At 39.9% G+C, this 27,102-nt stretch overlaps 1 protein-coding gene across 19 annotated transcripts in view; it reads left to right on the top strand.

Moving 5' to 3' along the window:
• The first annotated feature begins 1,474 nt into the window (after positions 1 to 1,474).
• kcnma1a (potassium large conductance calcium-activated channel, subfamily M, alpha member 1a) overlaps positions 1,475 to 27,102 on the top strand; it is a 131,708-nt gene continuing 106,080 nt past the window's right edge. For 4 of the 19 annotated variants that reach the window (XM_067519166.1, XM_067519215.1, XM_067519207.1 and 1 more), the window contains exon 1: positions 1,482 to 2,737. In XM_067519166.1, coding sequence (XP_067375267.1) covers positions 2,447 to 2,737 — 291 coding nt within the window. In that variant the 5' untranslated portion in view covers positions 1,482 to 2,446. Of the gene's footprint in view, positions 2,738 to 27,102 lie in introns of all 19 variants that reach the window. The other 15 variants (XM_067519309.1, XM_067519158.1, XM_067519151.1 and 12 more) reach the window with 10 other exon arrangements.

The following is a 27,102-nucleotide window of genomic DNA, read 5'->3' as shown; positions in this document are numbered from 1 at the left end:
GCACATGTATGCTCATGTAAAGCATCTTGAATTAGCATTGTGTATGAAAAGTGCCACTTGACATCTACTCTGTCCTGCAATAAAAAGCATAAAGAGTTATCATGACCTATACAACAAGTAACACGTGTTGTTAATGTGTTTATGACCTCTTTAGGAGCTTGTTGTTGCTTTGGAATTCAGTTGGCTTGTGCACAGAATATGACTAGTATAATCTATTTGTCTTAGTTAATAATGTTCCCTGTATTAACAGTACCGGGAAGCTTTTGTGGGGTTTTGAAAGTATTGGATCAATTATCTCCTGACCACTAACACCTTGGTTCTATCAAGGATTTACATCTTTTATTAGAAAGTTACAATATTTAAAAGACAACACTTAGTCCATCATCTGCTTTCAGTGAGAGAGTTCACAGTCTTACTAGCAGGAGGACAATAACTTTAGTCCTGCTGTTCTGGATCATCTCTACTCATCTGGCTGCCTAAACACTTGTTGATCAGATGCAGCACAACTCTAGTTTCACAATACATATGGCAACAGAGTCCTAGTTCATAGCTGAAACCTTAGTTCTACCTGTCCTACCTGATTTTGATCTTGGTGTTTTTCTGCAGGCTTGTTGTAAGGAAACAAAAAACAATTTAATGAAAAATAAAATTAAATAAATATATCAATAAAGAGCATTGTTGGCCTAAGCTGCCTCTATTGGCTATGTGAATTCAAAACTCTGAAGTGCTGTAATTTACTGATGGCTATGTCTTCAGTATTTTACAGCTTTTGAAGCAGATTCCCTTACAGCAGCTATTTTTGTAACTTATTCACAAACAATAAATCACCTTCATAGAAATTGTTTCTCATCTGCATCATTAAATGTATAGGAATATTTACTTTTCATATGATACAGGCTTGAGATAAATTGTCATAACTCCCATTTCAGAGTGCAGAAATGGCATAATTATCTCACTCTAGCCTTTAATAAAACACTCTTGACAGGTTATTTACCCCTAAAAAAAAACTAAAAAAACTCCAAGAAGTCTGGAGCCTTGGCTGTGTGCACCTGCCTAACTTGGGGCCTAGGGTCAATGGTTATTCAGGGCCCCAAGCCAGCTGTTTCCCCATATCCTTAGGTCTGGATGGCTACTTTAGGGGCATTTCTGCGTACAGCCATAAACTGCTACTAGTCATGCTTCACAGTCATCACCAATCCACACCTGTTTTTGAGTAAAAGTGTAAGCATATTACAGTCACTGAATAAGAGGGGGTGGCATTTTCCCTTGTGTGTATGTTTGAGGACTTCTGTTATAGTCATTTCTGGAATGGAAACAGCCCCCTCCCATCATACATGCAGGAAAAGCCATGGGCTCGGTAACTGGAAAGTGGGAACACTGTCCCCTTGGGAACTAACGGTGTTGTAGTCACTCACAACCTGACCGTGTTGTTTTATTATATTTACTGACATCACCCCAACAGGCCTATCAGGATTCATCATTTGATTCTGATGTTTATTGAGTAAGTTATTATCCTTAACTTATTCAAAGATTGGGGAACCTTTCCGTTTTGCGACGTGCGTCATTGGCGTCCATGAAAGACGCAAAGGCGCATTTATAGCCAGGCTGCAGAGACCGGTGGGCACTCGGACTGAATATCGCAGCGCTATCGCAGCTCTGGGTCAATCTTTATCGTTGGCGTTTCGCTCCGCCCTCCTACCTGTGAATCTCCCCGCTCTCCTCTGGAGCGGATCTGACTGGCGCTCTGAGCTGGCCGCGCCGTGCCAGGGCTGCAGGAGACCGAATGGAGACCGCTACAACCACCCGAGCGCCAGCGCTTTTACGCAGAATTACCAACGAAAAACGCCCGCAAGAGTGTGCACTCGTCGGCGCTGCAGTGACAGCGAACCAACTGTAGAGTCCAATTATCTCTCTCTCTCTCTGTTTTTCGCCTTGTTGCAAACCCTTCACAGTCGATTGACACTTGAAGAAAGTGAAATCGATTCTCCGCCTGCTAATCGACAGGTTCCCTGAATGGAACACGACTAGAGCGGTCGCCTCGCCGAGAACAGGCTGTTAACATTTCCCATTGTTGGTGTGTTGTCCCATCAGCCGACACATCATTGGCAGCCTCGGCGGCTGCAAACGACGCCGTCTTCACCATGGATTTTGGCGTGAGAGAGCCGGAAAGCCCGTCAGATTGAGAGGCACCAAGAATTCGTCATTTATGCGGATTTAAATGCCTCTCTCCAAGGGCCACCGAGCCGCTATTTTGGTCTGGTTCGCGTGTGCGGAGTCCCACGCTGTTACTAATAAACAATTCATAGGCTGCTAAAATACAGACAGAGACTCCATCGGGTGGGTGAACAGAATCTACAGCGAAGAAGGGGATTTTTTTCTTTTTTCCGAGCAATATGGCTGGTGAGTGGGGCTGGGGACGCTGGCACAGGCTCTCCAAGGCTCATAAATGCTAGCTGAAGCAGATGGCACGGTTCCCCATGGAAGCGACAGCTCTATGAGGACAAGCAGTATCAATAATAATATAAATCCGGACTCTTCAATCTTAATATCCAAGATGGAAGACGTTGTCATCCCGTTCTCGTCTGAGGTGCCCTGCGACAATAATGGGCAGCGCATGTGGTGGGCATTCCTCGCCTCCTCCATGGTGACGTTTTTTGGGGGTCTCTTCATCATCCTGCTATGGAGGACCCTCAAATATCTGTGGACTGTTTGCTGCCATTGCAACATCAAAAACAAGGTATGGTGGCTACTTTGCCAACAGGGGTTTTCTCTCACACACACTGGTAGACCATTAATTGTATGCAAACATGGTCTGACTTCGTATTCTGCAGTGGTCTTCATTGTGCAAGGGACATGACACTAAGCTGAATTTACTGGTTTTCTCCTCATCTACATCACACGAACCCGCCAAACCGATAATAACTGTACATTGCAGTGTTTTTATAATGAATGCATCACTCAAATATGATTGGTAACCGTTGGCTGTGTTTACCAACTCCCACTCTTGAATGAAGGGGGTGGTGTTGCATGACAGATAGAGGTGGGATGAGAGCAAAACAATGTATTTATTAAATTTGCTTCCACATATATCAAAGTAGTCACACTGTTACATTAGTTCTTCTAATATGAAAGGGATCATTTCAGTTGGTTTCATGTAATCATGTTCTTACACCAGTGAGACTTACTTATTAATGGGGTCCATTGTGATCCATTGACATCAAACCATTCCCTTCATATAGTAGTAGGCAGCAACTCCTTAATGTCAGATCTCTGAAAATCACTATTTATAATGCTGTTTTGTGATATTCTATTTTCCAATGTGTACAGTCAATGGTGACTATAATGTTTCCATGCTACACATTGTGGAGTGATCAATGTAACCTGTCAGCAGGACTGATATAGAAACAGGATAAAAAGGGTCACTACCCATTACTTTGCTGGGAGTGACCAGCATTAAAGATGAATCATGGCTGATTCACATGTGTACAAAGCCTGTTTCATACATGACTCACACACTTGTGTTTAGTGGTCCCTGGCTGAACAGAGGGTCAGTAGAAAGGTGCTGTTCAGAGTGTGCAAAAACATGGTCTAATGTGTTTTTATTTCACAGTGATTGCTTGGATTGAGAAAATATTTAGATGGTACATAAAGTTAATGGCAAGTGTTGCAACTATGCCAGTCTGTGGTCAGGGATAAGTGCAAATAGCTTGATAAGAGGATGATGGGCAGGAGAAAGAGATAGTGAGTTTATCTTCCTCGTTCTTCTTTGGGTTGTGTCCAGTTGAGATGAACGAGCCGTGTCCCCTCTCTGATGCTCTTCTGTAACATCCTTTTAGGGCCATTGGCCCTTTTAGTGCAGCTTTATTATTTTATATCTAATGTTACCTTGGGAAACTATAACGTGTACACAGAGTACTACTGGGCAGTACTTCAGAATTATTTGTATTAAAATGACCTGATCACATCATGTTTTCATCCAAAGAAATCATCGTTTAAATTGGATATTGAATCCAAACAGTTTTTCTTTCCGGAGGGGGGGCATAAAAGTGAATGAACAGGAATATCCATAAACCATATGGATATTTTTACCTAAGCTAGAGTGGATCTATAATTTGGATCTAATTACACTGATGATCTCAAGTTCAGGTTTTATTTTGTATTTTCCACCCAGGTTATTGGTCATGCTGAACAACCCAAAAATGTTTACAAGAAATGAGGGATAAATAAATAAATAAATAAATACACATATATGCACATACAGACACTCTTTAAGCTATTACTTGGCTGCCAATCTACTGTCATTTTGTTATGCCCAAATGGTACCTAACCATATGTTATCCTTCATAAAGCACACAGTTTTGCTAGGAAAGTGATGAAAATAAACCATGCAAATATAATCTTGTGAATGCTGGCTGGTGTCTGCTTAGTTGTCATCTCTTGTAGATCGGAAGGAATGGTAAAAATAAAGGCAGCCCGATATCCCTCTCTGTGTTGTTGTGTGCATAGCAGAGCCATCGTGCTAGGTGACTTTGGTAGACTTGACACTTGGCTGCAAAAGGAAAAGGCTTGTTAGGAGTATTAAGAAGGGGAAACTGGATCTGTGTTCAGCTGACTAGTGTGGGCAGCTAGCTTGGCATGTGTCAGAAACAGGATGCATTGTTGGCTTGGAAGGTGGTGGCCCTTCTCTGACAGTACTGGGAATCTGGAATCAGTGGAAAGGTGATAGAGGTGGAAAATCTGAGAGACACACAGCAGGAAGTGGAAACAGGGGGTGCGAGGGTGATGAAGGCTTCTAGAGGGGGTGTTGCATTGCATAGTGTCCTCTTGTGCTCTGCCATTTACACAAAGTTGTGTCCTAGTTCCAACTTCCTGTGTCCTTGGGCCCAGCTTTGTCTAACAATTACAAGAGAGTTTTAGAGTAATGAAGATCATACTGGACAAATTATAGTAATACAATATTCTTGGGAATTGGCACTGGAAGTGTTTCCAGTGTTGAAAATCATTATTTTGCGGTTCGATTGCCACTGTACTTGCACTGCAAAGTCTATAAATACATTTAGGACTCAAAGGAACTGACCAAGAGTCATAGGAACCAGTGATAATTATCTTTGTACTTATGTCTTTCCCAACAAAACTAGTTATATTGTGGACAACAAAACAATATTTTACTCTTGTGGTACTGTCTGTTGGGTGGGCTAAAAAGGATTATAAAACCAAGAATAAAAAGAGCCCTTTATTGATTTTTCGAGTAATGTGCTGGGTACTTGGGATTATTTAAACATAAAGTTAAACCACGTATTAACCACAATTGCAGTTTTTTTTTCTCCTCTGCAATAGGTCCTTCTCTAATCACCTATTATCAGGCTGTTGGGATGAGCTCCATGATTTTATTTTTGTTGCAGTTTGAGACTTGTTAGCACACACTGTAATCCTGCTCTGTTTTCCGTTTCCAATCATCTTGTAGACTCGGTGAATTAGTTTTTGTTTGTTTTTTTGTATTGTTGTCTGGGCTTATTGTTATCCCCTTTACATCATTTCACCTCCAGGAGTTCTTATGAATTATCTATTACTTGGGATGCATAGGAAGGAGGTGTATAGATGCTTTACATTTGTGGCAGCCGTCTCCATTCTAACATGAATTTAACAACTGTTCTCTGAAGAAAATTACTATGAAAAAACTTCTTTAAAATAAGCTATGTCTGAGATGATCTATTGTAGAGCTAGTGAGTAAACCAAAGTACCTGACCTTGTTAATCTCTTTTAAATACTTTTTTAATTAATTGAGGAAATAAATAATCATTTTAAATAGGTATTATTTGTGGCTTGTTTTAGTAATTACATTGCAGGCTATACAATACTTCTCTATAAAGGGCGACTTTACAAATTTTCAATTTGCTCTCTATGGCTTTAAAATAGGGTGTTAATGTACATTGATGCTTTTAAACTTCCCTCTGTATCCCTATATTTAATATTTTTCTGCTTCTAGCTGAAAAAACTCCTCCAGATGACATCACCCGGAGGAGTTTTATTATTAGGAATTCAGCTGATGTCATCTGTGGAGCTCCCGGAAAAGCAGATTGATCATGATTACAAACTTCATAGTGTGAGCAACAAGATGACGTAATCTGAATTGAAGGTTCCTCTAAGTGATGTCATCTGGAGGCATTTTTCAGCTAGAAGTAGAGAGATTTTTGGGTATAGGAAAGTCAATGGGAAGTTTTATGGCATTTATGTACATGTACTAAGCAAACTAGAACCAAAAGGAGCAATTTCATAATTATGTGATTAGTTGCTCACTAAAATGACACTGTTTATCTACTGTTTATCTACTAAAGCCAGTGACACAGTAGAGACACCAGCCACTTCTCTTCATGTCTTTTTAAAATAAATTATCGCTGAAAGTAGCTAAGAGCCCCTGTAGAGTGTTTTCTAAGAGACAGGTTTAGCTGGTGCAGCATCCACTGTCACAAAGCAGACATAGGAGAGGGGATTTGGTCCAAAAAGTTCCTGGAGTGGTAACTCATCAGCTGCAAAGTCTGCAGACCGGACCATGTAGAGGCACCGCACAAGTAAAGTCAGAGTGGACTGTTGTGTTTCAAGCTAAGCACTGGACGATACACTGCATTCATGTGTTTTGAAAAATATATACAAAATGAGGACAAAAAAACATACACCTACCACTTCACCTCAGAACAACAGCTGATGCAGTTGCTGTGCTGAGCACCTCCAGCCTCCCCCTCATCCCTCTAAGCATGGAGTGTTTTTATGTGCACTTTAGAGCCGTCAGAATCTGTCCAAACAGCTCAACGGGAGTGGTGATAGAGCAGTGTTTCTGCTTGGCATGTACATGCTCCTCAAGATATTTACCTTCCCTGTGCCTAAATCTAATCTAGATGATATAATTTTACCTTTTATCATAGATTTTTGCATTTACTGAAGCTCCTGGTATTTGTCATTTTTGTTTGCTGCAGCTCTAGTCCTGTGTCCCCAGCACAGCCATGGCATCATTAAAATTTCATCTTATCTAATGAGAGTTTGATGTGCTGTGTGTTTCGTATTCCTCACTGAAGGCCAGACTCCGCTCCTGTGATGTAAGCGATAAAAATCCGGGATGAGGACAAATGTGGTGCCTAGGCTCCATTTTCTCTGACCCTTGTCAGCCTGAAGTTCATGATAAATCAAACATATTGTCGCTTTACACTTAGCAACTTTAAAGGTGAAAAGGTGAATCTGCTCTAAGTTAAGGTGTTTATTTTTTTATTATCTTTTTTTTTTTTAAACGCCATGAAAAATCCATTTTATGATTGACCACCTAATGAGATATGGCAGCCTTCGTGAATTTCAATCATTAAAATGCTTTTCCATAATTGAAGATTGTTATTGATTTCTACAGCTCAGCTTTCACTGCAGAGCAGTTAATCAAACCTGAGTTTGAAACACGCCTCAGAGTTTGCATGTGTCAGTGTCTACTTTTGTGTCCACCCATGTGACAAGGGCAAACCAAATCTTTGGCAGAGTGAATGAAGAATGCTGGAACAGTCTTCACTGCGCTTACCTTTAAGTGGAATGGATTGCGGAGGTGCCTGCAGAGAGGAACTGTTGTGAGCCTGTGTATTCCCTTGTGCTTGGCAACAGACCAGCTGCATTTCGCTAGGGCAGCATAGAGCACACACCCAGCCATCAGCTGTCGCTCTCACTAACCTCGGCCTAACTTGGCCCAACTCGGCCTGCTTCATCCAACACTAGTTTATTAAAATTCCACCTAAATACAAAAGCCTGATGAAGTGTAATGGGCACGTGTGTGTGTGTGTAAGTACAGTACAGTATATACACTTAGTTGTTGATGTCATCTCAGGAATGTATGTGTGTAAGTGAACTGTGTTCTTGTGGTTAGTGGGCGAGTTTCAAGTGTCTTCCCATGTGTTATTGGCTTAGAGCTTTTCCCAGGGCAAAGCATAATGAATTTCCACTACATCATTTGTTCAAGCCCCTTTTATCTAGATAGGAATGCAGCTAAAGATTATTCTGTACCTCAGACTGTTGATTAAATGTAAGTTAGTCTAGACAATGTCAGAAAATTATAAAAAAATAAAAAGGTCATTACATTTTCCGAGAGTACAATGTGATGCTTGTTTTGCCGCAAGTGTCAAAAGTCCAAAGATTCCAAAGACTCAGTTTACAGTGACACTAAACAGAGATAAGCAGCATTTGTCTTTCAAAGTAAATAAATATAATGTAAACATTCACAAACTACTCAAATTCTTTTCTCATACTCCACTAATTTGGAATGTGTGACTCATGAGTTGTTGTTCAGTGCAGATCAATTTCCAGGCCCTAATCCCTAATATTTTGGGCCTGGTTTGATGGCCATCTAGGGACAACTGTAGTGTGCCTCGCTGGTGTATGTTAATCCACAGACAGGGAGAGGCCATATATCAGACCAGACTATGTATATCATGAGATGGACACAGAGGTCCACGCCCCTCTACTCAAACTGTCATGCTGTTATGTCTTCTTTAGCCAGTCACTGTACTATTAAAAGGATGTCTGCACCCTAGGAAGTATTCGGAGGTTAAAGGTTAGAGAGGGGAAACCTACAGTGGCACCATAAGGGTGTGGGTGCTAGTCTGGCATTCCCATTATTGGATATGTATGATAGGGTCTAAGCCACTTGATTCTTGCTAAGTCACACTGGCACTGGAAACATATTTGCTTATACAATAGATCCGCTAGCTACCAGACAGTATGGTTAAGTTCAGCTGATTTCATTGTGTGTGAACAATGTGCACGTATTGCTTTTGTATGTCTGAACGGGTATTTAATGTGTGCCATTCTCCGTGGAACATATGGAACTCTCTATTTTTATGCACAATTATATGTCTGAAATCCTGCGTCTTTTTTTGATTTAATTTGAAAATTTTACGTCTGTCATGCAGAAATATTAAAATACTATAAATGTTCCAACATTTCTTGACTTTGCATAGAATCATATCCAAGATCGGGGCTAGTCTTTTTCTGGTGCTAACAAGCACAGCCAGCCAGTCTATTACTCTTCTGCCCCATTTTCGCTCCACTCCCCTTAGCCCACCGCCTACCCTCAGAAATCAGGGAATCCAGTGGAGCACTGATATGTGGACATCAAAATGCAGTTAACATTATAATTGGTGCTTTGAGCTGTGAGCACTGATGCACAGTGAGAGAGAGGTGGAGAAAGAGAGGACACTGCAATGACCTTCAAAGATCTCAGCAGGCAGTGTTTCGGCTTCCTATTTAGAGATAATGTCTGTATGTTCCTAAGAGAGAGAGAGAGAGATTATGTGAGGCCAAGCCAGTGTGTGTGACTGGGTGTATAAGCAGAGCCTCCAGTCCAATGTTATTCAAGCTACAGTGATGCTAAACTGAAGAAAACACATTTTTTTCTAACAGAGAAGGTTATGAAAGTGTTGGGATTGCACATCACTGCTGGTCTTATCAGCGTGTTTCACTTACCCTCTAAGGGGGCTCTGCTAATATACTAATTGTCGTTCTCCTAGCAGGCTAAGAGCAGGTTCAGTTTTCTCTCTGCATGTAAGTAGTGTGGTTTCATAGACATCATGCTACAATACTAACATTACACCTCATTTAGTAACAGCCCAGTCATCGTCTCTAGGTTAGTTAATATCAAACCTAATATAATTGATTTTTTTCTTTTTTTTAAATAGGTAAACAGAAGAATGACTCACAATGAATGGCAGCCTACAAGCTAAAACCTGTTCAGCCTGCTACAGTGATTGTACCTCTTGACTTCTTCTGACATTTTCCAGAGTGGCTGTGCAGAATAAATAGCCCAGCTGTCAATTACAGGCTTGTTTGATACTTGCAAAAGTGAAATGCCAATGCTGTCTCACTCAGGTTCTGACTCCTGCTGCATTGCCCTGAAAACTGTGGAATGTATGTAGACATGAACCAAGTGAGGCAGACCAATTTCTGAGTGACATGAGCTTTGTGAGATGATGCACACACTGTTGAGGCCCAAATGACAGCATGTGTAGACATCATGTACAGATAATGCACGGAGTGCATGGGTTCACTGCTGGGTGCATCGTTAAAGATGAATGATAATGTAGAGCTGTGACAGGCTGTGTCCTTAGGTTTGATGGCTGGAACATTTGGAAAATAGACATTTTAATATGCATGATGTCCTCCTTTGCTGATTTGTCCCAAGAGTTGATGACAGTGAGTCTCATAGAAAGTTGTATATTGCTGTTTGTGATGCCGACTAGAGACACTTGTCAGTCGTCTCGCAGAGATATAAAACATTTTTTCTTTTGTACAAATTTTTGGCCTTGCTACCATTTCAGTCACTGTGTAATTTTATTTTTTTACGAATAACATCTCAAGCCCATTATGGTTGGAACCTTGGAGGTTCTGAGACTGATGTCATGTATGTTATGATGCTGCTTGTTAAGGACAGTTGTGTTGTCCAAGTCGTTGGTCCTGTCTTTTTCCTGTATAATGCTTAGAAGTGTACATGTTTTCCTCAGTATATTGCTGTCAGTTGTGGCTTTGTCTAGACATGCTTTTGTATTCACTTGTGGTGCAAGCTAACCTGATTTTAGAATGGAAATGTGGTCATATCAATTCAGTGGAGGTCAAGTTACAGAAATATGACCCTATGGTAATTGTTTTAAACTTTAGAATTAGAAATAGTTGGCAGCATTGTCGACAGAACTGCTTCTGGCAAGTTTACTGCCTCTTTTGAAAGATGTGCTTAAATTATGAAATTGACCGAAGAGGAGGCAGGGATTAGTTCTAATAGTCACACGTTGCTGTCTATGGGGCTCATCCGAGACCTAGAATCCATTGGCCATGGTGACACATAGCAGTTGTGCTCAATCTCTGTGTTTTGGCAAAATTTATTAAACATGATGGATCATAAGCATCAGCCAGTCTGCACAAGAGAAGATTTTCAGCACCATGGAGAGCTCAGCAAGTGAGCCTGAGCAAGGCTTGTCATATGTGGCCCTGTCGGTGCTGTTGTGTACTTAAAAAAACAAAAAACAAAATCCTAAATAAATCCAGCACCTTGTAGTTATATAAAATGATGAAGATACAAAAAATTTAAAAGTGAAAGAAGTTTGGTTTTATTTAAAAACAATGACATTGCATATTCTGAAACACTAAATACCCTTTACCAGGTACCACTTAAGTTGTGTATTTGCTGTTTGGACATTGCTAAATTCAGAGCAACAGACATGAATAAACACTCTGTGGGAATTGTCATGTCTCAACAGCAGGGTTTAATTGGCTGCTTTGAAACTAAGCAGGTGTGTGTGACCAGGTTGTTGATAGCAGTAGTGGAAGGCTAGTGGCACGTCACATAATCTGAATATCCCCGTGTGTTGCACAGGCAGTGATAAGGAGCTAAGGAGTAGAGCACCTAGTGGGAAACTATTCCAAGATCAAAATGAGGTTTTTACTCATTTCCATATCATCTGCGTTTCACATACATTCACATTCTCATTTGAATTATTTCTCAAATTATATGTCAGACCACAATAGAATTATACCTGTACAGTATTTGTAAATTATATACACAAAAAATCCTCTTTTTACATAAACTGGCAAAAAGTCGAAAGTCTTTTAAATACAAGTGAGGTAACACACATACTGATGATAGTGCTTGTCTTAGCTGCATGCTGGCAGTAGGGAAAAAATATAAAGTTTGCCGAAAGACTGGTGACAAATGAAGGGTTTTATCCACTTGGGAGCACTTCCTCAGCAAAGTTTATGGCAATCCGCTTATTAGATTATACATATTAAATTACATTATCTGCAAAGTTGACATTTTGGCCTAAAGGATGCCACTGGGTGCAAGGTCATGTGATTAGAATTGACAGGGTCTGTTCTTTAGGAAACACAAGTGCACTCAGTAAATGTCACTGATCTAAATTTACATTTGAAACTAGAAAGTATGGCATCTAGAAATTAAGCTTATAGAGGGAAACATATAGTGTCGCCAGATAATTTATTTAAGACCTGGACCTCTCCTTTGTTCTCCAAAAAACCTCAGAGACTCGTGTGAGTTTTACGGGCCCCTTAGAAAGCATTGTTGGACGAGTTAAACACAGGTGAGGAAACCATCTGTGTAACTTTAAAAACGCTTACATTTGTTTTGTAGTTGAAAAATAAACCTTAATAAAGCTAACACTGTTACATTAGCAACCATTTCTTCTTTCTGTAGTGATGTTTCTTTTCAGGGAATTTACTTCATAAATTCCAATAGTGTATATCACTTATTAGCTGAGATCTGCTGGTAATCACTCTAGTTCTTGAACCTGCTATGTACTAGACACTGCTCCAGTGGGCTGCATCCGGAATGGTCAGCTGGATGCTTTGACATTCAGAATTCATAGCAGATCTTTCCACGTGTCGTATCAGAAATTAAAGATAAAGTAATTACAATTGGCCATTTTAAATAAAAATAATCATGCAATTTTTTTATATTAAATCTATTTTTTACATTTATCGCTAAGAACAACAACAATGCCTCTGAAGGTGGCCTGTTACACACTTATCATTGTGAAAACACTGCATTAAAAAATCCATAAGGACTAAAATGAGGGTGACCGTGGTGCAGGAAGGTAGAGTGGTTGTCCACTAATCTCACAGTTGTTGGTTCAATCCCCACCTCCTCCAGTATCATGTCAAAGTGTCCTTGAGCAAGACACTGAACCCCAACTTATTTGCTCCCGATGAGTGTTGGCCAGGTGCATGTTAAACATTGGTGTATGAGTATGTGTGTGAATGGGTGAATAAGAAGCAGTGTAAAGTGCTTTAGGTAGAAGAGTGCTATATAAGTGCATAACGTTTACCATTTAATTTGTCGTATTTTCCCAGTGGAACAAGCCTGATAGAGATTTGGATTAAAAACACACTTTAGCAGACAGGAGTGGCCAGATCTCAAGAGCTGGCAGCAGGAGTGTATTGGCACATCTGCAGGGACAGGCAGTAATGGACTGAAATTCTGCGCGGGTGGGCGGGTGTGGGATTGAAAGAACCATCCCACACAGGCCGTTAATTAAGACTTTAAACAGTCTTGAGTGCAGTTATTTGTTATATCTTGACACAAGTAAGAAGAACTGTGTCCGTGGTTGTTAATAAATCTTTCTCTAAAATCCGTAGTGACTGCCAGTATTTGGCATTTACTTCAGAAGCAGCCCTACCTTTTTATTGTATTATGTTATAATGTTTGAGCTGTTAAGCCCACGCTGATTTTCTCACTCCTATGGTCACAGCATTCTGAGGACAGAATGGCTTCTTGAGCAGCATTGTCAGAAATATAACAGACAACTGGTGTATCTATTTACACTGTAGCCAAACCAATTTACATTTGTAAAAACAATTCAATTAATTATTAAGCCTTTTTCCATCATGCCGTGAGTTGTTTACCATCATTTGAAGATGTGCAGTTTGTGACCTGCACCTCTGTCTGTCAGTACTCGTCCTTGGTCCATTGCTCCTGTAATATAAAAACTCAACCAATGATGGAAAAATATTAAAACAGTTGTTTTATGTTATGTGTTTCGTCGCCACATATTTAATGAATGATTGTTACCTGTAATCTCCATGACAAAACACATTGCGTTTTGTGTAGTATTGCTTTAGTTACATAAAATTGGTCGATGGTGGCCTCAGCCACTAACAATGAAAACTACTAGACTTAACTATGCTGCTCTTCTGACAAAGAAAATCCTTCACGAACTGTATTTTTAAAATTGCTAAATGATATCTTCTGATTGTGATAGTCACTAGTGGGGTGACTATCGCAAGGGGTGAGTAGCTGGGTATTTTGTGAATAGTCTGCCCTGTGCACTGATCTCTGTAATGGGCCGGAATAGGAGCCTGCTAAGCTTAGCAGCTGCTCTACAGCACAATGTCTCAAGTGAACATGAGCAACAGAAGTATGCTGGCAAGCTTTCAGAAAGCCCTGTGTCTTTGTCTCTAGTGCTCTTTAATTCGCCCATTTGCTGGCTTTATGTCCTTTATTTTCACCTTTATTAGTTTATGTGCTGTATTTTCGTTTTCTCTCTACAGGTATGTTCTCTCATTTTCTTTCATTGTCTGTCAACCACTCACTTCATCTTTCTATCCTGGCCAGTGCCCTTCAGGCTTCACCTGTGTTCTCCCAAAGGAGCAACAGTCTAAAATGTTGTACCCAATGTCATTTTCATCTGAATGTAAGCCCTTATTGTTCACTTGGCCATACTCGGGTTGGCAAACACATGGGGACAGATAACGTGTGGGAACAGCCTTGTTAAAATACTGGCTGTACCAGTCATTCATAATTAGAAAATGTGAGAAGAACACAGTGAAGGGGACCAAATGGACAGCAAGAAAGGAGTAAACAGATACAATCCTCTGCTGTCTGTTTTTGACAACTCGAGTACGTGAATTGCTCTGTCTGCTTTCATTTTAAGGTGATTTGCCCTTCACCTTTAGGGCATTGACCCCTGCTCAGGGGATCAGAAATGGAAAACTACGACCAGGGCGTCACACGAGAAGGAGCCTTTAATCTGTCTCAAAAGGGGTTGGGGCAAAGTTGACAAGGTTCACAGTAGAAATTACCCATCTCTGTCTTCTCACATGACAGACCAGTGCACAGAACATAGACGGGCTGTCTTGAGGTGAAGCTGCACTGTGCTGCTGTTTACTCTTTCTGTGGGACGAGCCTTGGCCTGCTAACATGGCTGTTCTGTAATTACTCTGACACACAGCGTCTGACCATCACTGCCACGCTCCCTGTCGATCAAAGCAACCCATTCTTGGCAATGGGTGTATGTGGGTGTTTAGAAATACAGGGTTTATTTGATTTCCAAAATGCATGTTAGGTGAAAGGAACAAAGATAGACAAGTCAAGAAATACATCTCCCTGTTAAAAATACATAGGATTTCGCTTACTGTTGTTAAGAGGTCCAGAGTCTAGTTATTATGTCCGTTTCCATACTCCATAGCTTCTTTGTTACAGAGCAGCTACCATAGAGTATTTAGTATAAAAAAACATTCAGTTAACCCAAACATTATGTATTCATCAGTGCTATCTTGTGATGTCAGTCAAGAGTAGGGAAATACGCAGATGAAACTTGGAACAGTGTTGCAAAGCCAGTGGGCAAAATGGCAGTGGCTGTGATATACAGAGATTGCAATGCAAAATATGATTCACTGTCTCAGGCCTACTTTTTTTTTATTCACACATACAGACACTCCCTCTCAGTCAGTATAGAGCTTTCTCTTAGCTCGTGGCCCTTTTTTCTATAGTAAAAGTCTGACCTTGCTGTCACCTGTCAAAGGCCGTGACCTTCAGTTGCACATTCACAAAAGAGCAGGGTTCATTTATCATGATGCAGTAAAAGCCTGTCATTTACAGTGCTTACATAGGAAAACTGTGGTTTGTGGGGCAAAAACTTCTAATAATTTGATTTGAAATATTCAATTTTGCAAAGCACTATTAGATGTCAGATATATTAGAATATTAAATGCTATTTGACTTTCAAACCTATAGCCTTTAAAAGCAGTTATCCTTTTGATATTGATAAGTGAAGAAGAAAACAAGTAGTTACATTTTTCTAACCAAAAGCTTTGGTGCTCATATGTCAGCCCAGTCTTTGTCAACAATGTTCAGAGCCATTTCAATTATTTTCAGTGATAGAGCTGTTCTATTCTCCTCTCCTCTGGTTTTGAAGGTGACCCTTAGTGTTTATCATGTGTTTTTGTTCAAAATAGGGTTTGTTATGAATTATGTCAAGTATGTCTTATCCCTGCTGCAGTACCAAAGTATCTATGTCCCATTCACCCATTTACATGCACAGATTCAATTACTGGTGATGACACCTGCCATGCAAGGTGCTGACCTCAGGAGCAACTTGGGGCTCAGAGTCCTGCCAAAGGACATTTCAACAAATGAAGAGGTGGGAATCAAACTGCCGACTGCACGGCTGGTGGACTTATGTCCTCAGCATTTGCCATCCCAGTGGCATTGGCTGAGGATGTAAGAGCAGCGTCTCTAGCTGTTAGATTGCTGATCATACAACAAATCTATGCAAATAACGATTCACATATGCACATAATAATACATAAAGGCAGCTCTTGCACCATGATGAAAAAATATCCCAACCAGTATTATTGAGAACATAAAGGGAGGTGCCCTGACCAAACTGCACTCAACCACTGCAGCATTTAACAATTTTCTGTTCAACTTTTAAAATTTAAACATGCAAATACATTTTACAGTATAGCAAAGAGGGAAAAAGAAAATGGGGTTTGCAGATACGTTTTCACTTAAAAGGAAAAAGAATTAGATCACAAATGTTTTGATTTCATAAATAATTAGTTTTATAAATTTTTGTCATTACATGGAAAAATCAACATGGTATGGCTTTGCTAACATGAGGCAGCGGCTGTCACTGGTGTGCTTAAGCTATGGATTGTTCATTCAACGCCGAACCCACGCACAACATATATGCACAAAATAACACATAAAACAGTTCCATGATAAAAAATAAACAGCACAGAGCCTGAGCAAACAAATTACAAGCATTACTGAAAGACAAATAGAGGATATGGCAAATGCACACAATAAATAAATATTGGATGAACTGTAACAAAACGTCACAGTATCAGTGCAGTAATACTGCATTTATTGCCTAGCTCCTGCAAATATTCCTATGGGACATATATGATATAGCTGAGGTGCTACAGGTGGAACCCCACATGAATAATGGAGAAGCCAGTGTGTTGTTCTTGTCTTGCATAGACAACGATACTGTAGCTGCATTTTTGATGGCACTGAGACTTAGCTGGGAGGAGGCATTCTTTACCCTTATATTCATAAATCAATAACCAGGAATCCTTCAAGCTGTTTTTCACAATAGGCAGTACATTATACAATTTCAATGCTCTTGATCTTAGGACCACAATATTAACTCTCAGTTGTGTCCTATGGGCACATATGTAGTATTAAAAAATATATTTAGTGCCAACGGAAGAAGTAAAAGGATTAGATGGGTCAACCCGTTATGACTGTGTTGTTAGCCTTCGAGCTAGAGAGCAGAGGAGGACAGGGCCTCTGTCCCCACTAACATGAAACTCTACACAAATTGATCCCAGAGACCCAGGCATTCTGGGAACAACCATGCAATTGGTGCTGTCTCCTGGAACTACACAGCCATACTTGGCCCTAATCCCACCTTAATAGTAAACAACAGCTGTAGGGGACCAGTATGCTGTGATTAAGAAGGAAAACAGCTCTGTGTATTTATTACCAGTGTGGTGTACACCCAGTCAGATTTGTCTACTACTTTTTATGTTTTTTGACATTTACTCTATGCTAGTGAGGAAGATATGGTGAGTTAATCCTGAAGTGGGCTGACTGAATAGTGTGAAGTACCAAAAATGTTGTGATTTAGCTAAAACATTGCTGTTTTTTTATCTACACTGTAAAGTATTTTCTTTTCTCTTCACACTTCCTGGTTGTTTTACATTCAGTGATATGAAGGTTGTCTTGATGGCACGGAGAGACTATGCAGCCTGTATATAATTGGACACACACAGTTACACATGCTAGACAGAGGCTTAGGTGTTTGGTTTCCGTGCTTTTGCGTAATGTTTTTTCAGGCATACTCGAGTCTTCTCGATTTGTCATTGTTGATCAGGGTTTAAAATAGACAGGGGTATTTGGAGGCAGCTTAGTTGCAACTGCAACACACGTGATTGAATTAGAGCGCTGTCAGTTGGGTCCATTATAGAGATCCCTTGGATGTTTTCCATCAGCAAGTTGGTCAAGAGAGTGTCTCGTGTTGCACAATTTTTCTTGGAGTATTTAGCTGTGCTGGGGTGATCGATCAGCATATGCCATCTTGCATTTTAAACTAGCATACTATTTAAAATAAAAGTCATTGGACGTAACTCCAATAACAGGTTTGATTAAATGGAGAACATTCATATTGTGTATCCACAGCTGGTAGTGCACATAGTGCTCTCTGCTTGTTCCCCATAGCAGAATGTCCAAGCAGTTTATGCAGCGTGAAAATCTCCTGTCTGAAATTTGAATGACAGCCAGTTTAAGAGATCAACAACTGAAAGACCCTAAAAATGAATGACACAGCATGAGAAGCATGCAGGGGGGTCTATATTGGCTCAAGAGGTATAGCACACATTGGTCAGCTACTGTGCTATGATCAAGTATGATTACATTAAAGCTCAGTGTGAGCCGTCACATTCTTAAGTTACTCAAGCACAGCTCTATCCTTGTCATTGACATTTCCTTGAGACTTGGCTGCTGTTGGCGACATTAGACCAATGCAGAATAATATACTATGTCTTGTAAAATCCAGACTGTGAGGATTGAGTGTGTACCAAGCTTGCACTTGGGACTATTTTTCACCCTGCACTGAGCTAAAAATAACGTGATGATATTTTGGTATTTTGCCACCTGCATTATTAGAATGTCCTTCGTTTGCCTACTGTTGCACCTTTTTTATGTTGGAATAAGATTTGTTTATCATCTTAAAATAATTGCGTGAGTTTCAGAAATGTTGGCTATGATTAACAGTTCACATGAACATAAACTGCAGTTTAAAGCTTATAAACATGGTTCAAGGAAACATAATGCCTCATAACAGTGTTATTGTGACCTAACCTTAATATGGAGTCAGAATGGATCAACTGTTAGCCATTCACGGGCTTATACAGAGGACTCTTTAAATGTCATACCATTTCACATTGTTAGGAGGCCTTTTGCACAGTTTGAAACACCGTGGACAGGTTGGCCAACACCCTGTGCATTTTCATGTATGCTATAATTATATCCACAAGATTAAAGCTTTTTATCGGAAAACTGCAGCTGTGATGTCTTTTACTCAGATTATTGTAAGGTTTAAATTAAAGCAAACAGTCTGATCAGCAGACCCATGGTGCATTACTAAACAGTCTTTTGAATTACAGTACTGTGGTGTTATATCTCACTTTCATTTGTCAGTGCTATGCACACACCAGAATAAACGCTGTGAACTGAATGTCTATAAACAGCAGCATGGCCAGCAGTGTGGAAAAACAAACAAACAAAAAACGCTCTGGCTACTTTATTAGGTACACCTTGCTACTGGGTTGGACCCGCGTTTGCCTTCAGAACTGCCTTAAGTCTTTGTGACATAGATTAATCAAGGTGCTAAAAACATTCCTTAGAGATTTTGGTCCATATTGATTTGATGGCATCTTATTTTTCTTATCTTATTCTTATCTGCTGAATGCCCATGATGCAAATCACCCCATCACATCTAAAAGGTGCTCTATTCCATTAAAATCTGCTTACTGTGGAGCCATTTGAATAAAGTGAACTCATTTTCAAGTCCAATAAACTTGTTTGAGAAGATTGTTTTTAATTTATTTTTGTTCTGCTGATAGTAGCCATCAGAAGATGGGGAGCCTGTGGGCATAAAGAGATGGTCAACATGGTCAGCAACAAACAACAAAAATGCTCAGTTGGAACTAAGGGGCCCAAACATGTGCACAGAAAATATCTCCCACACCATAGACTCAGAACAAAGAAACCAGAAGTGCAAAAATGATAACAGACTTTCAAGTTGGAGGACTAATGTCTACAGGTTATGTTGTTGTTGTTGTTGTTGTTGTTGTTGAATACCTTAAATAGTGTCTGTATTCAGGTCACGAGATTTTCACATTTTATTCTTTGGTTAACAAGCCAAACCAACAAACCAACAACTCTGCCAGTTCTGTTTTCACTTAAATCACCTATCTTGCCTACTCTCATCCATTAAATGTAAATTTTGAGGCAACAACAAAACAGCTTTTATGTTGCAACCATAAATGCAAAACAAATTCTTTCCCTTCAGCTATAGTGCAAAAAAGATATTTCCATATGACCTTGTGATAATAGAGCATATGCAAACCACCAACTGTAAATTAGGTCTAATTTGAGCTACATAATGTTAGTAAATGTTGCTGATAGCCAAATATTTATAGCAACTATTGGCTAACCGTTGATTTCAGGTCATTATTTACACATTTTTAATGTCATGTAATTCAAACAAATGCCTCTGTATACCCGTGTTACTTTTCAAACTGTTGAATTATCACTTCTCTAATTAATCCACAGAATCACGTATTGACATTAGCCAGATCACTCCCACAGGCGTCTTGCATCACATCTCCTGTCTGTCTTTCTCTCTCTCAGCTTGCCTGTGTCTTTTTCTCCCTGCTGCTCGGCTTATGTCCCTCTCACTCCCCCCTTCCTCCAATCCTCCCCTCCCACACACTCTGTCTCACACACCTACTGTCTGCCTGCCAGGTCTCTGTTGCTAAGCGACAAGCAATGAGCGATGGACTGCTCTTATGAGAGCGACGTTTGTCCATCATGGTCTTATCCTTGCCTGTTCCACATGCGCAAGAACCCTGGATTTCTACTGATGAAGTTGAAGTGGATACCAGTGGAGAGACATTACTGCTGTTGGTGCATGTGAATTGAATTTGTATGTATTCTGTTATGCTTATATTCGACTCATCATTAAACAACTTGAATAAAAAAAAAAAAATCACAGATTTCAAGAACAAGGCACTTTGTGTTCATTTTAAATTAAACAGAAGTAAAATCTATTTGCAATTTGGAACCATTGATTTTATTCATAATATTTTAAAGCCTTTGCTGGTAAAGTGAAATGTATTCGATAGACTTTATTTATAGCTTAGCAATTAATTGCTGTAGAACTTCGACATCAAGTCTACTGTCTTGTGCCAGGAGAGGTTAGAATGCACATCCTCTTGTTGCTGTGGTGGGTAAGGGTGAAGTGGCACACCACATTTTATTGTGATGTTGTGTGATGCAAATTGAAGTGTTAATGTGGTATTTATACAATTTAAAAGACCACAAAGCTTTGTAAAATTGTGGAAGTAATTAAAACCAAATATTAATGATAAAAAGTTTGTAATTTAACTCCTAAGATCTTTAACAACAGTGCAGTTGAAACATGTCAGCGTTCCAATATGTGTGAGTGTGCATAAATTCGGTCCTTGCCTAAGAACAAATCCCAAATAAACAAAAAATAGAAGTGTATTCTCATTAGATTTTTTTCCTAATGTATTGGATTTTTAATAAAGGCTTATTACAATAATTATGTAAAACATTTTGTTGCAAAACTTTAAAAAGCCACACTTTAAAAAATGGATGCTGTAATCTGAAGCTGCCTCTGAATGACTGACTGACTTGAATCACCAATGGGCCCCTCTCTATCCCTCCTTCTCATGTTACCAAACTGTGAATTTCCCTGTTGCTTCATCCCTGTTTATTAGTCCCTCAGGATCACGTAGCTTTTATTTTGAAAAACGAGCCTGGTGCTAAGCAGTAAAAAGCCCTTAAAACAATATTGATTAAGAGTGGCTCTTTTGGTAGTGAAGAAGGAAGGAAAACGTTCTTACAGTAAACCTTCACCGGCCATTCAGAGCCTGTTAAATAAATGCAGTAAGACTGGGGATTAGTGAGGTGGATTTCCTCACCACTGCATTTGAAGAGGAGCTCATGAGCTGGAGTTTCCTTCATAATGCATCGAGACGAGTGGATCACTGAAACTAACTCCTACCTGTACAGTGTCTTAAAAACCAGATGAAGTAGGGAGTTATGATGTAATGCGCATTGTTCATTGACATAAAACCTTTGGATATTCGCTTCAGAAAAAATATGTGTGAATTGGCAGCTAATCTATATGTTGTTGGCTCTGTTTAGCGATGCCAATCCTCATAACGACCGCCCTTCCCTGTCAGCACACATCATGGGTTAGCCCACTGGTACATCATTGTAGTTGTCATGTACAAGGACAGCAAGTGATCATGTTTAAGAAAAAGCTTTGAAAAGTTCCAGCCGCTTCATGATGAATCACCCATTGTCCTGCACTCTTGCTTGCTCTCCTCCCTTGATGCCTGCGTTTGTTGCTTCAGTATAATTTCATGAAGTACATCCTCCATCACGCAAATGCAGCCATAACACATTTTGTGTGTCACCCCCAGTGACTTGTCCTTGGGTTTGTACAGTGCTGCAGTGATCAAGTGCACAGTGTGTGGACAGTAGAGAAGAGCTGATTCAGTCTTCACATCAGTCTTCACATCATCTCATGTGAAAGCTGTAGCCAACTCTCTCTGTAACACACCCTGACAACTCTTTTTATTTCAGTGCTGAATTTTTATTGTTGTTTATTTGAGCTCAACAGTGCAGCCTGTCCCGAGCCTGCCAGGGTCAAATTGCTGACTCTAGGGAGGTGGATTTTCCTCACTCCCACCCACATCTCAGCACCATCGCAGCAAATGCCTATTGCAACCTTGGGCAAAAGGCCATCCCCCAACGCTTTCTGTCAACTCCTCAAATCCCAAACCCGTTCCAAACACAATAACCATGCCAGTAACTAAAAGAGACAGATCACAGTGGAAATCCGAGCTGCTGTACACAAACAAACACAATTTGACTTTGATACCGATACTGGTTCTTGTGGTCTATTTAGGCCTGGTGTGTGGATATTCAGTTCTACATTAAGAATAGATTTATTTGATAAAGCAAAAGATTGAAAAAAGATGCCTCAGTCCACCCCTGCAGCCCGCTTTACACTTCACATCACATGGAGGCTTAATGCTGTGCAATACGGTCCAGTGTTCCTCTGAAGGCAATGACCTTTCCTATAAACACACAGATTGCTTTGCTGCACTGCCATCTTGCATAATTACACAGATTCTCTGTAGGCTTAAGAACATGTATACCCACTTGCTGCGATGTTTCATCCAGACTTCAGCTCCTCCTAACGGATCTTGTTAGCTGAGGTCAAAGCCCTTTCTGTCTAGGGTCACAGACAAGAAACAAAACCTTCCCTGTGGAACACACTGGGGGCCTTGGTGTGGGCTGATAGGAGAACACAAGCCATAACAATCCCCAGCATGTCCTCTCCCTGTTTCCTCTTCCTCACTCCCGGGTTAAAACATGCAAATTCTCAATGAAGAAAGCCGATTTATTTTCCCTAGTGGGAGGCGTTAGATCTAAATTTAAAATGATTAAATGAGCCTAGAGTTAGAAAATCATTTGCACTTCCATTTGTTAGCCTTTGAGCTGCTCTCAAATCAAGGGCAAGTCTCTGAATCATTAGGCTCAGATGACTGGCCTTTTTTTTTCTGTTTTAAACAGGCACGTTTCCCAAATAACATTGTTGACTCCTATATTGTGTACAACAATTCGTGGACCAACAAATGACACATTCCCAGACATGGAAGGAACCAGTTTTTTTTTACCATTTCCCATTAGACAAGTTGGTCTTTTTACACTTTCCAGACATTTAACCAGGGAAGCTGTTGACTAAAATTCAAATCCATACCTTGTTTGCAATTGTTGCACATCAAACATGTGGGTTAGGTTCACCTAAATAAACTCATATAGTACCATGAATTGGCTAGCAACAGGAAGAGTTTTGATAGTATTATTGCATAAGGAGAAGATAAAGGTAATGAGACCTTTCTCTCAAGTAGAGAGAGCCTAATCTCCTTGGTCTCTTCAGTCTCCTCTTAAGCTGGTGGAGTGTAGCAAAAAATAGAAGAGAGGAGAAAGAAAAAAGAAATTGAGAGAACAGAAGAGAGTGAATCCTTAGGATGATGAGAGACGACTAAGGAAGAGGAGAAGAAAAAGAGAATGGAAAGATCGAGGGATATGTGCTTATAACACTTCACTTCAAATGGTACTGGGTTGCACATTCATGGGTCGCTGTGAATGTTTATAATAGTGGTGTGATTAGATGATGGCTAGGGTGGAGGCAGCAAATCAGATGAAATCATAGAAAGAGGTTAATTAGTGTGAGAGCACTCAGAGGCTCATTACTTGTTAATTGTAAGAAAGAATCAGACGGGAAGATACATCTGTAAAAAAAATAAAGCACAAGGAGATGTTTCCTTAAAATGCTGAATGTACCTGCCATCCACTGACCTGCTGATTGTTCAGTGCTGAATGGACTATTGTTGGAAAAATTCTTTCTGAGACCATCTGAACATTTGTTTATTTGTGTTTGAAACATTTTTGCATTTTGTAATTTTGTGAATCAGAGCTTATCAAAACTGTATCTCACCATGCAATATCTCCCACTCATCTGTTATTCTGTGATTATCCATTTTTTGGAGTGGTTGGTTCAGATTCAAATAACAGCTGAACCTGGACAAATTAATTTTTTTTAAAGACAAAACAACATTTCAGTAAACAGCTCTGCAGATTTTCAAAGGCATACATTTATATTTAGATTGATATAGTGATACATGCACAGTAATACATACATTTCTTATACAAATAACGTAACAATAACGTCAGTCTGTGCTTATTTGCTTGTTTTCATGTTTGCTTTCAATGCTGGATTTTATGTATATGTTTTTCTACATCACATAAGTTTAAACATAGTATTTTAAGCTTCTGTAACTTAAAAGTACCGTCCACTTTGCTGCTGAAAAATTAATCAGCCAGTCATGTCAGGGAGTCACTCTATATAGAGCACGGACATTGATCGGTGCAGGTTAGACAGCAGGGAGCCAATTAGGGCAATGTATACCATCTTGGCAGTTTTGCAGTCTTAGAAAACATCTAAATGGACTTTTCTTTAGAAGGTAATCAGCTCTGCCCAGGGCTTCAGGTTGATATTGTTGATACGATAAATGACAAAGCTCCAAAACAAATGATCTCAACAAAGGATAATTGTCTGACTGGTTAGAGAGGTCAGCCTCTCTCAAAAACCTTTAAAAGCAAATATCTTTGGGTGTGGGTCACAGAGGCTTTGACAGCAGGTCTCCATCATATTTATAGTAATGACATATTTTAAAAAGGTTCATACAGTATCTTTAAATGTAAATTGTTCGGAGTGGAAAAACTGACAATTTTACGAGGTTTTCAGAAAAGAAAACTGTCTGACAGCTCAAGGTCAATCACATAGTCAGCGGAATAATCTGCCAAAAAATTTAATGGTGTGCAATAGGTACTGCAGCGAGAACAATGCTGTTGTAGCATCGCAGCAGCTAATACCATGCTGCAGTACATCTCTTCTAATATGCATTTCTTTATATGAATGTCTCACTGAATTTCCATGCTGAAATGTGATTAACTCCAGGCTAAATGACCCCAGTTTTTCAGCTTTGTAGTGTTGCATGCAGCTGACAGAGTCTGGCTACTGATGGAGCTCTGTTAGTAGAGAAACCAACTCTGCCACAGACTCCAGTGGTTAGGAGGTCCAGACAGGCTGCAAGCTCTGAGGCATGCTATTACCTCCTGATTCATAGGTGTGGTAAGCGATGCCGACACAAACCGAGCACCAGATGAAATGGAAATCAATCACTGCCTTAGCACGCGCACACACACACGCACACACACGCACACACACACACACACACACACACACACACACACACACACACACACACACACACACACACACACACACACACACATTACTGTATGTATAGAAAAAGAGACAAAAATGCCCAGTGCCCTTGAATGGATGAAAGTCGTGTTTGTAAGAGCTATAATGGAAAACAGAGTCAACCTTCAGGGTAAAGCTGAACAAACAGAGGTTGGTGGTTCAAAGCAGCTAGATTATCACAAGGACACAATGTCATTTTAAGGAACCTCACATTAGCATTTTTTTTTTATTTCCAGTGTCCCGCTAATGGCTGTAGGCTGATGTGATTCAACCATATTACTTTTTTCATTCCACCTTCTTCCAGAATGGACAAAATGGTAGCACCTCTGGGAAAACATTGAAGGTTGTAGTCTGGGACTGAACATATCTTGGTCATTTAGCATTCTCTATGTGCAATACCCACTGCAGAAGATTTAGGTAAACTAGGATTTCCATCCTTGGTGGGATAACTGTACGGTAAATGCTTCTCCTGTCATCAGGCACATTCAAGGGCATTTGTCTGGTTTATTAAATTGACTAATTTCAAGCATTTCACTTCAAGTTCTCATTTGCATAGAAAACAAGAATGTAAGCGTGAGTGTATCACCATAGTAACAAGTCGCCTCTAGATTGGTGAAACAAAAATTATAAATTAATTCTATTAAGAATTAAATAGCCAGTAATTGCATGCACACATGTTGAGAATGGCTAATGTTTTTCTGGTACTTGTTTTCACTACATAGACATTTGATGAGCTGAAATTCCTCCATCTGTATTTAAGCAAATTAGTTTTCATCATCTGTGAGTTTGAGACCATAAATTCGTCTAATGCCTGGTGTGCTGTGGGGATGACATGCTCAATTATTGGTATTTGCAGTCTAATGCAGTGGAAGCAAAAATTAGCAAAAGAGGTGACAAACTTTTTGCCAGGACTTCTGTCAGGATTTAAAATAGTAATGGAGAGTGCAAAGAAAATGATGATATGGATTTTAAGGCTCTGAAACTGCTGTGATGCCATTTATTATTCAGCTACATAGTAAACTAATGGAGGCACAGCCATACAGTACATTAATTTATTTTAGCCAGGCTTTTTACACCAGAAATTTATTTATTTATTTATTTTTTGTCCTTTCGGCTTATGCAGTAAGTTCAGTTTCCCCACAGTGGATCATTGTCCACATGTTGATTCTGCAGTTTTTACGCCGGATGCCCTTCGGCAAGGGGAGTGGGCTGTTAGGGGTTCAGTGTCTTGTCCTGAAACCCTTTAACATATAGCCGGGACCGGGGATCGAACCACTGACCCTGTGGTCCGTTTTGAGAAATATACATTCAGTGTGTTTATTTTTTTTCTTTCTTGTTTTTTTTTTTATTTTTTTTTTATGGCCTATATTTTTAGTATACCCTCAGTTAAGCCACTGGCCATCAATTATCGGATGACATTAAGATGACAAAACTCAAAGACATATGGATCACAATTGCTGACCTTTCAATCCCCCCTACAACTCACTGCATCATCTATTTTTATCCCAGACCACTGGGGCTTGTTGTATCAATGGAAGAGGTGCAGCAAAGCATCAGGAATCAACAGGAGTGTACATTCAAGGGTTTTTTTCTTGCATTCTCCCGCTAGTCATAGGGAAGTACCATTAAT

The sequence above is a fragment of the Channa argus genome, chromosome 1 (assembly GCF_033026475.1).
Source record: "Channa argus isolate prfri chromosome 1, Channa argus male v1.0, whole genome shotgun sequence".
NCBI lineage: Eukaryota > Metazoa > Chordata > Actinopteri > Anabantiformes > Channidae > Channa > Channa argus.
This window is presented reverse-complemented; position numbering and strand designations above follow the sequence as displayed.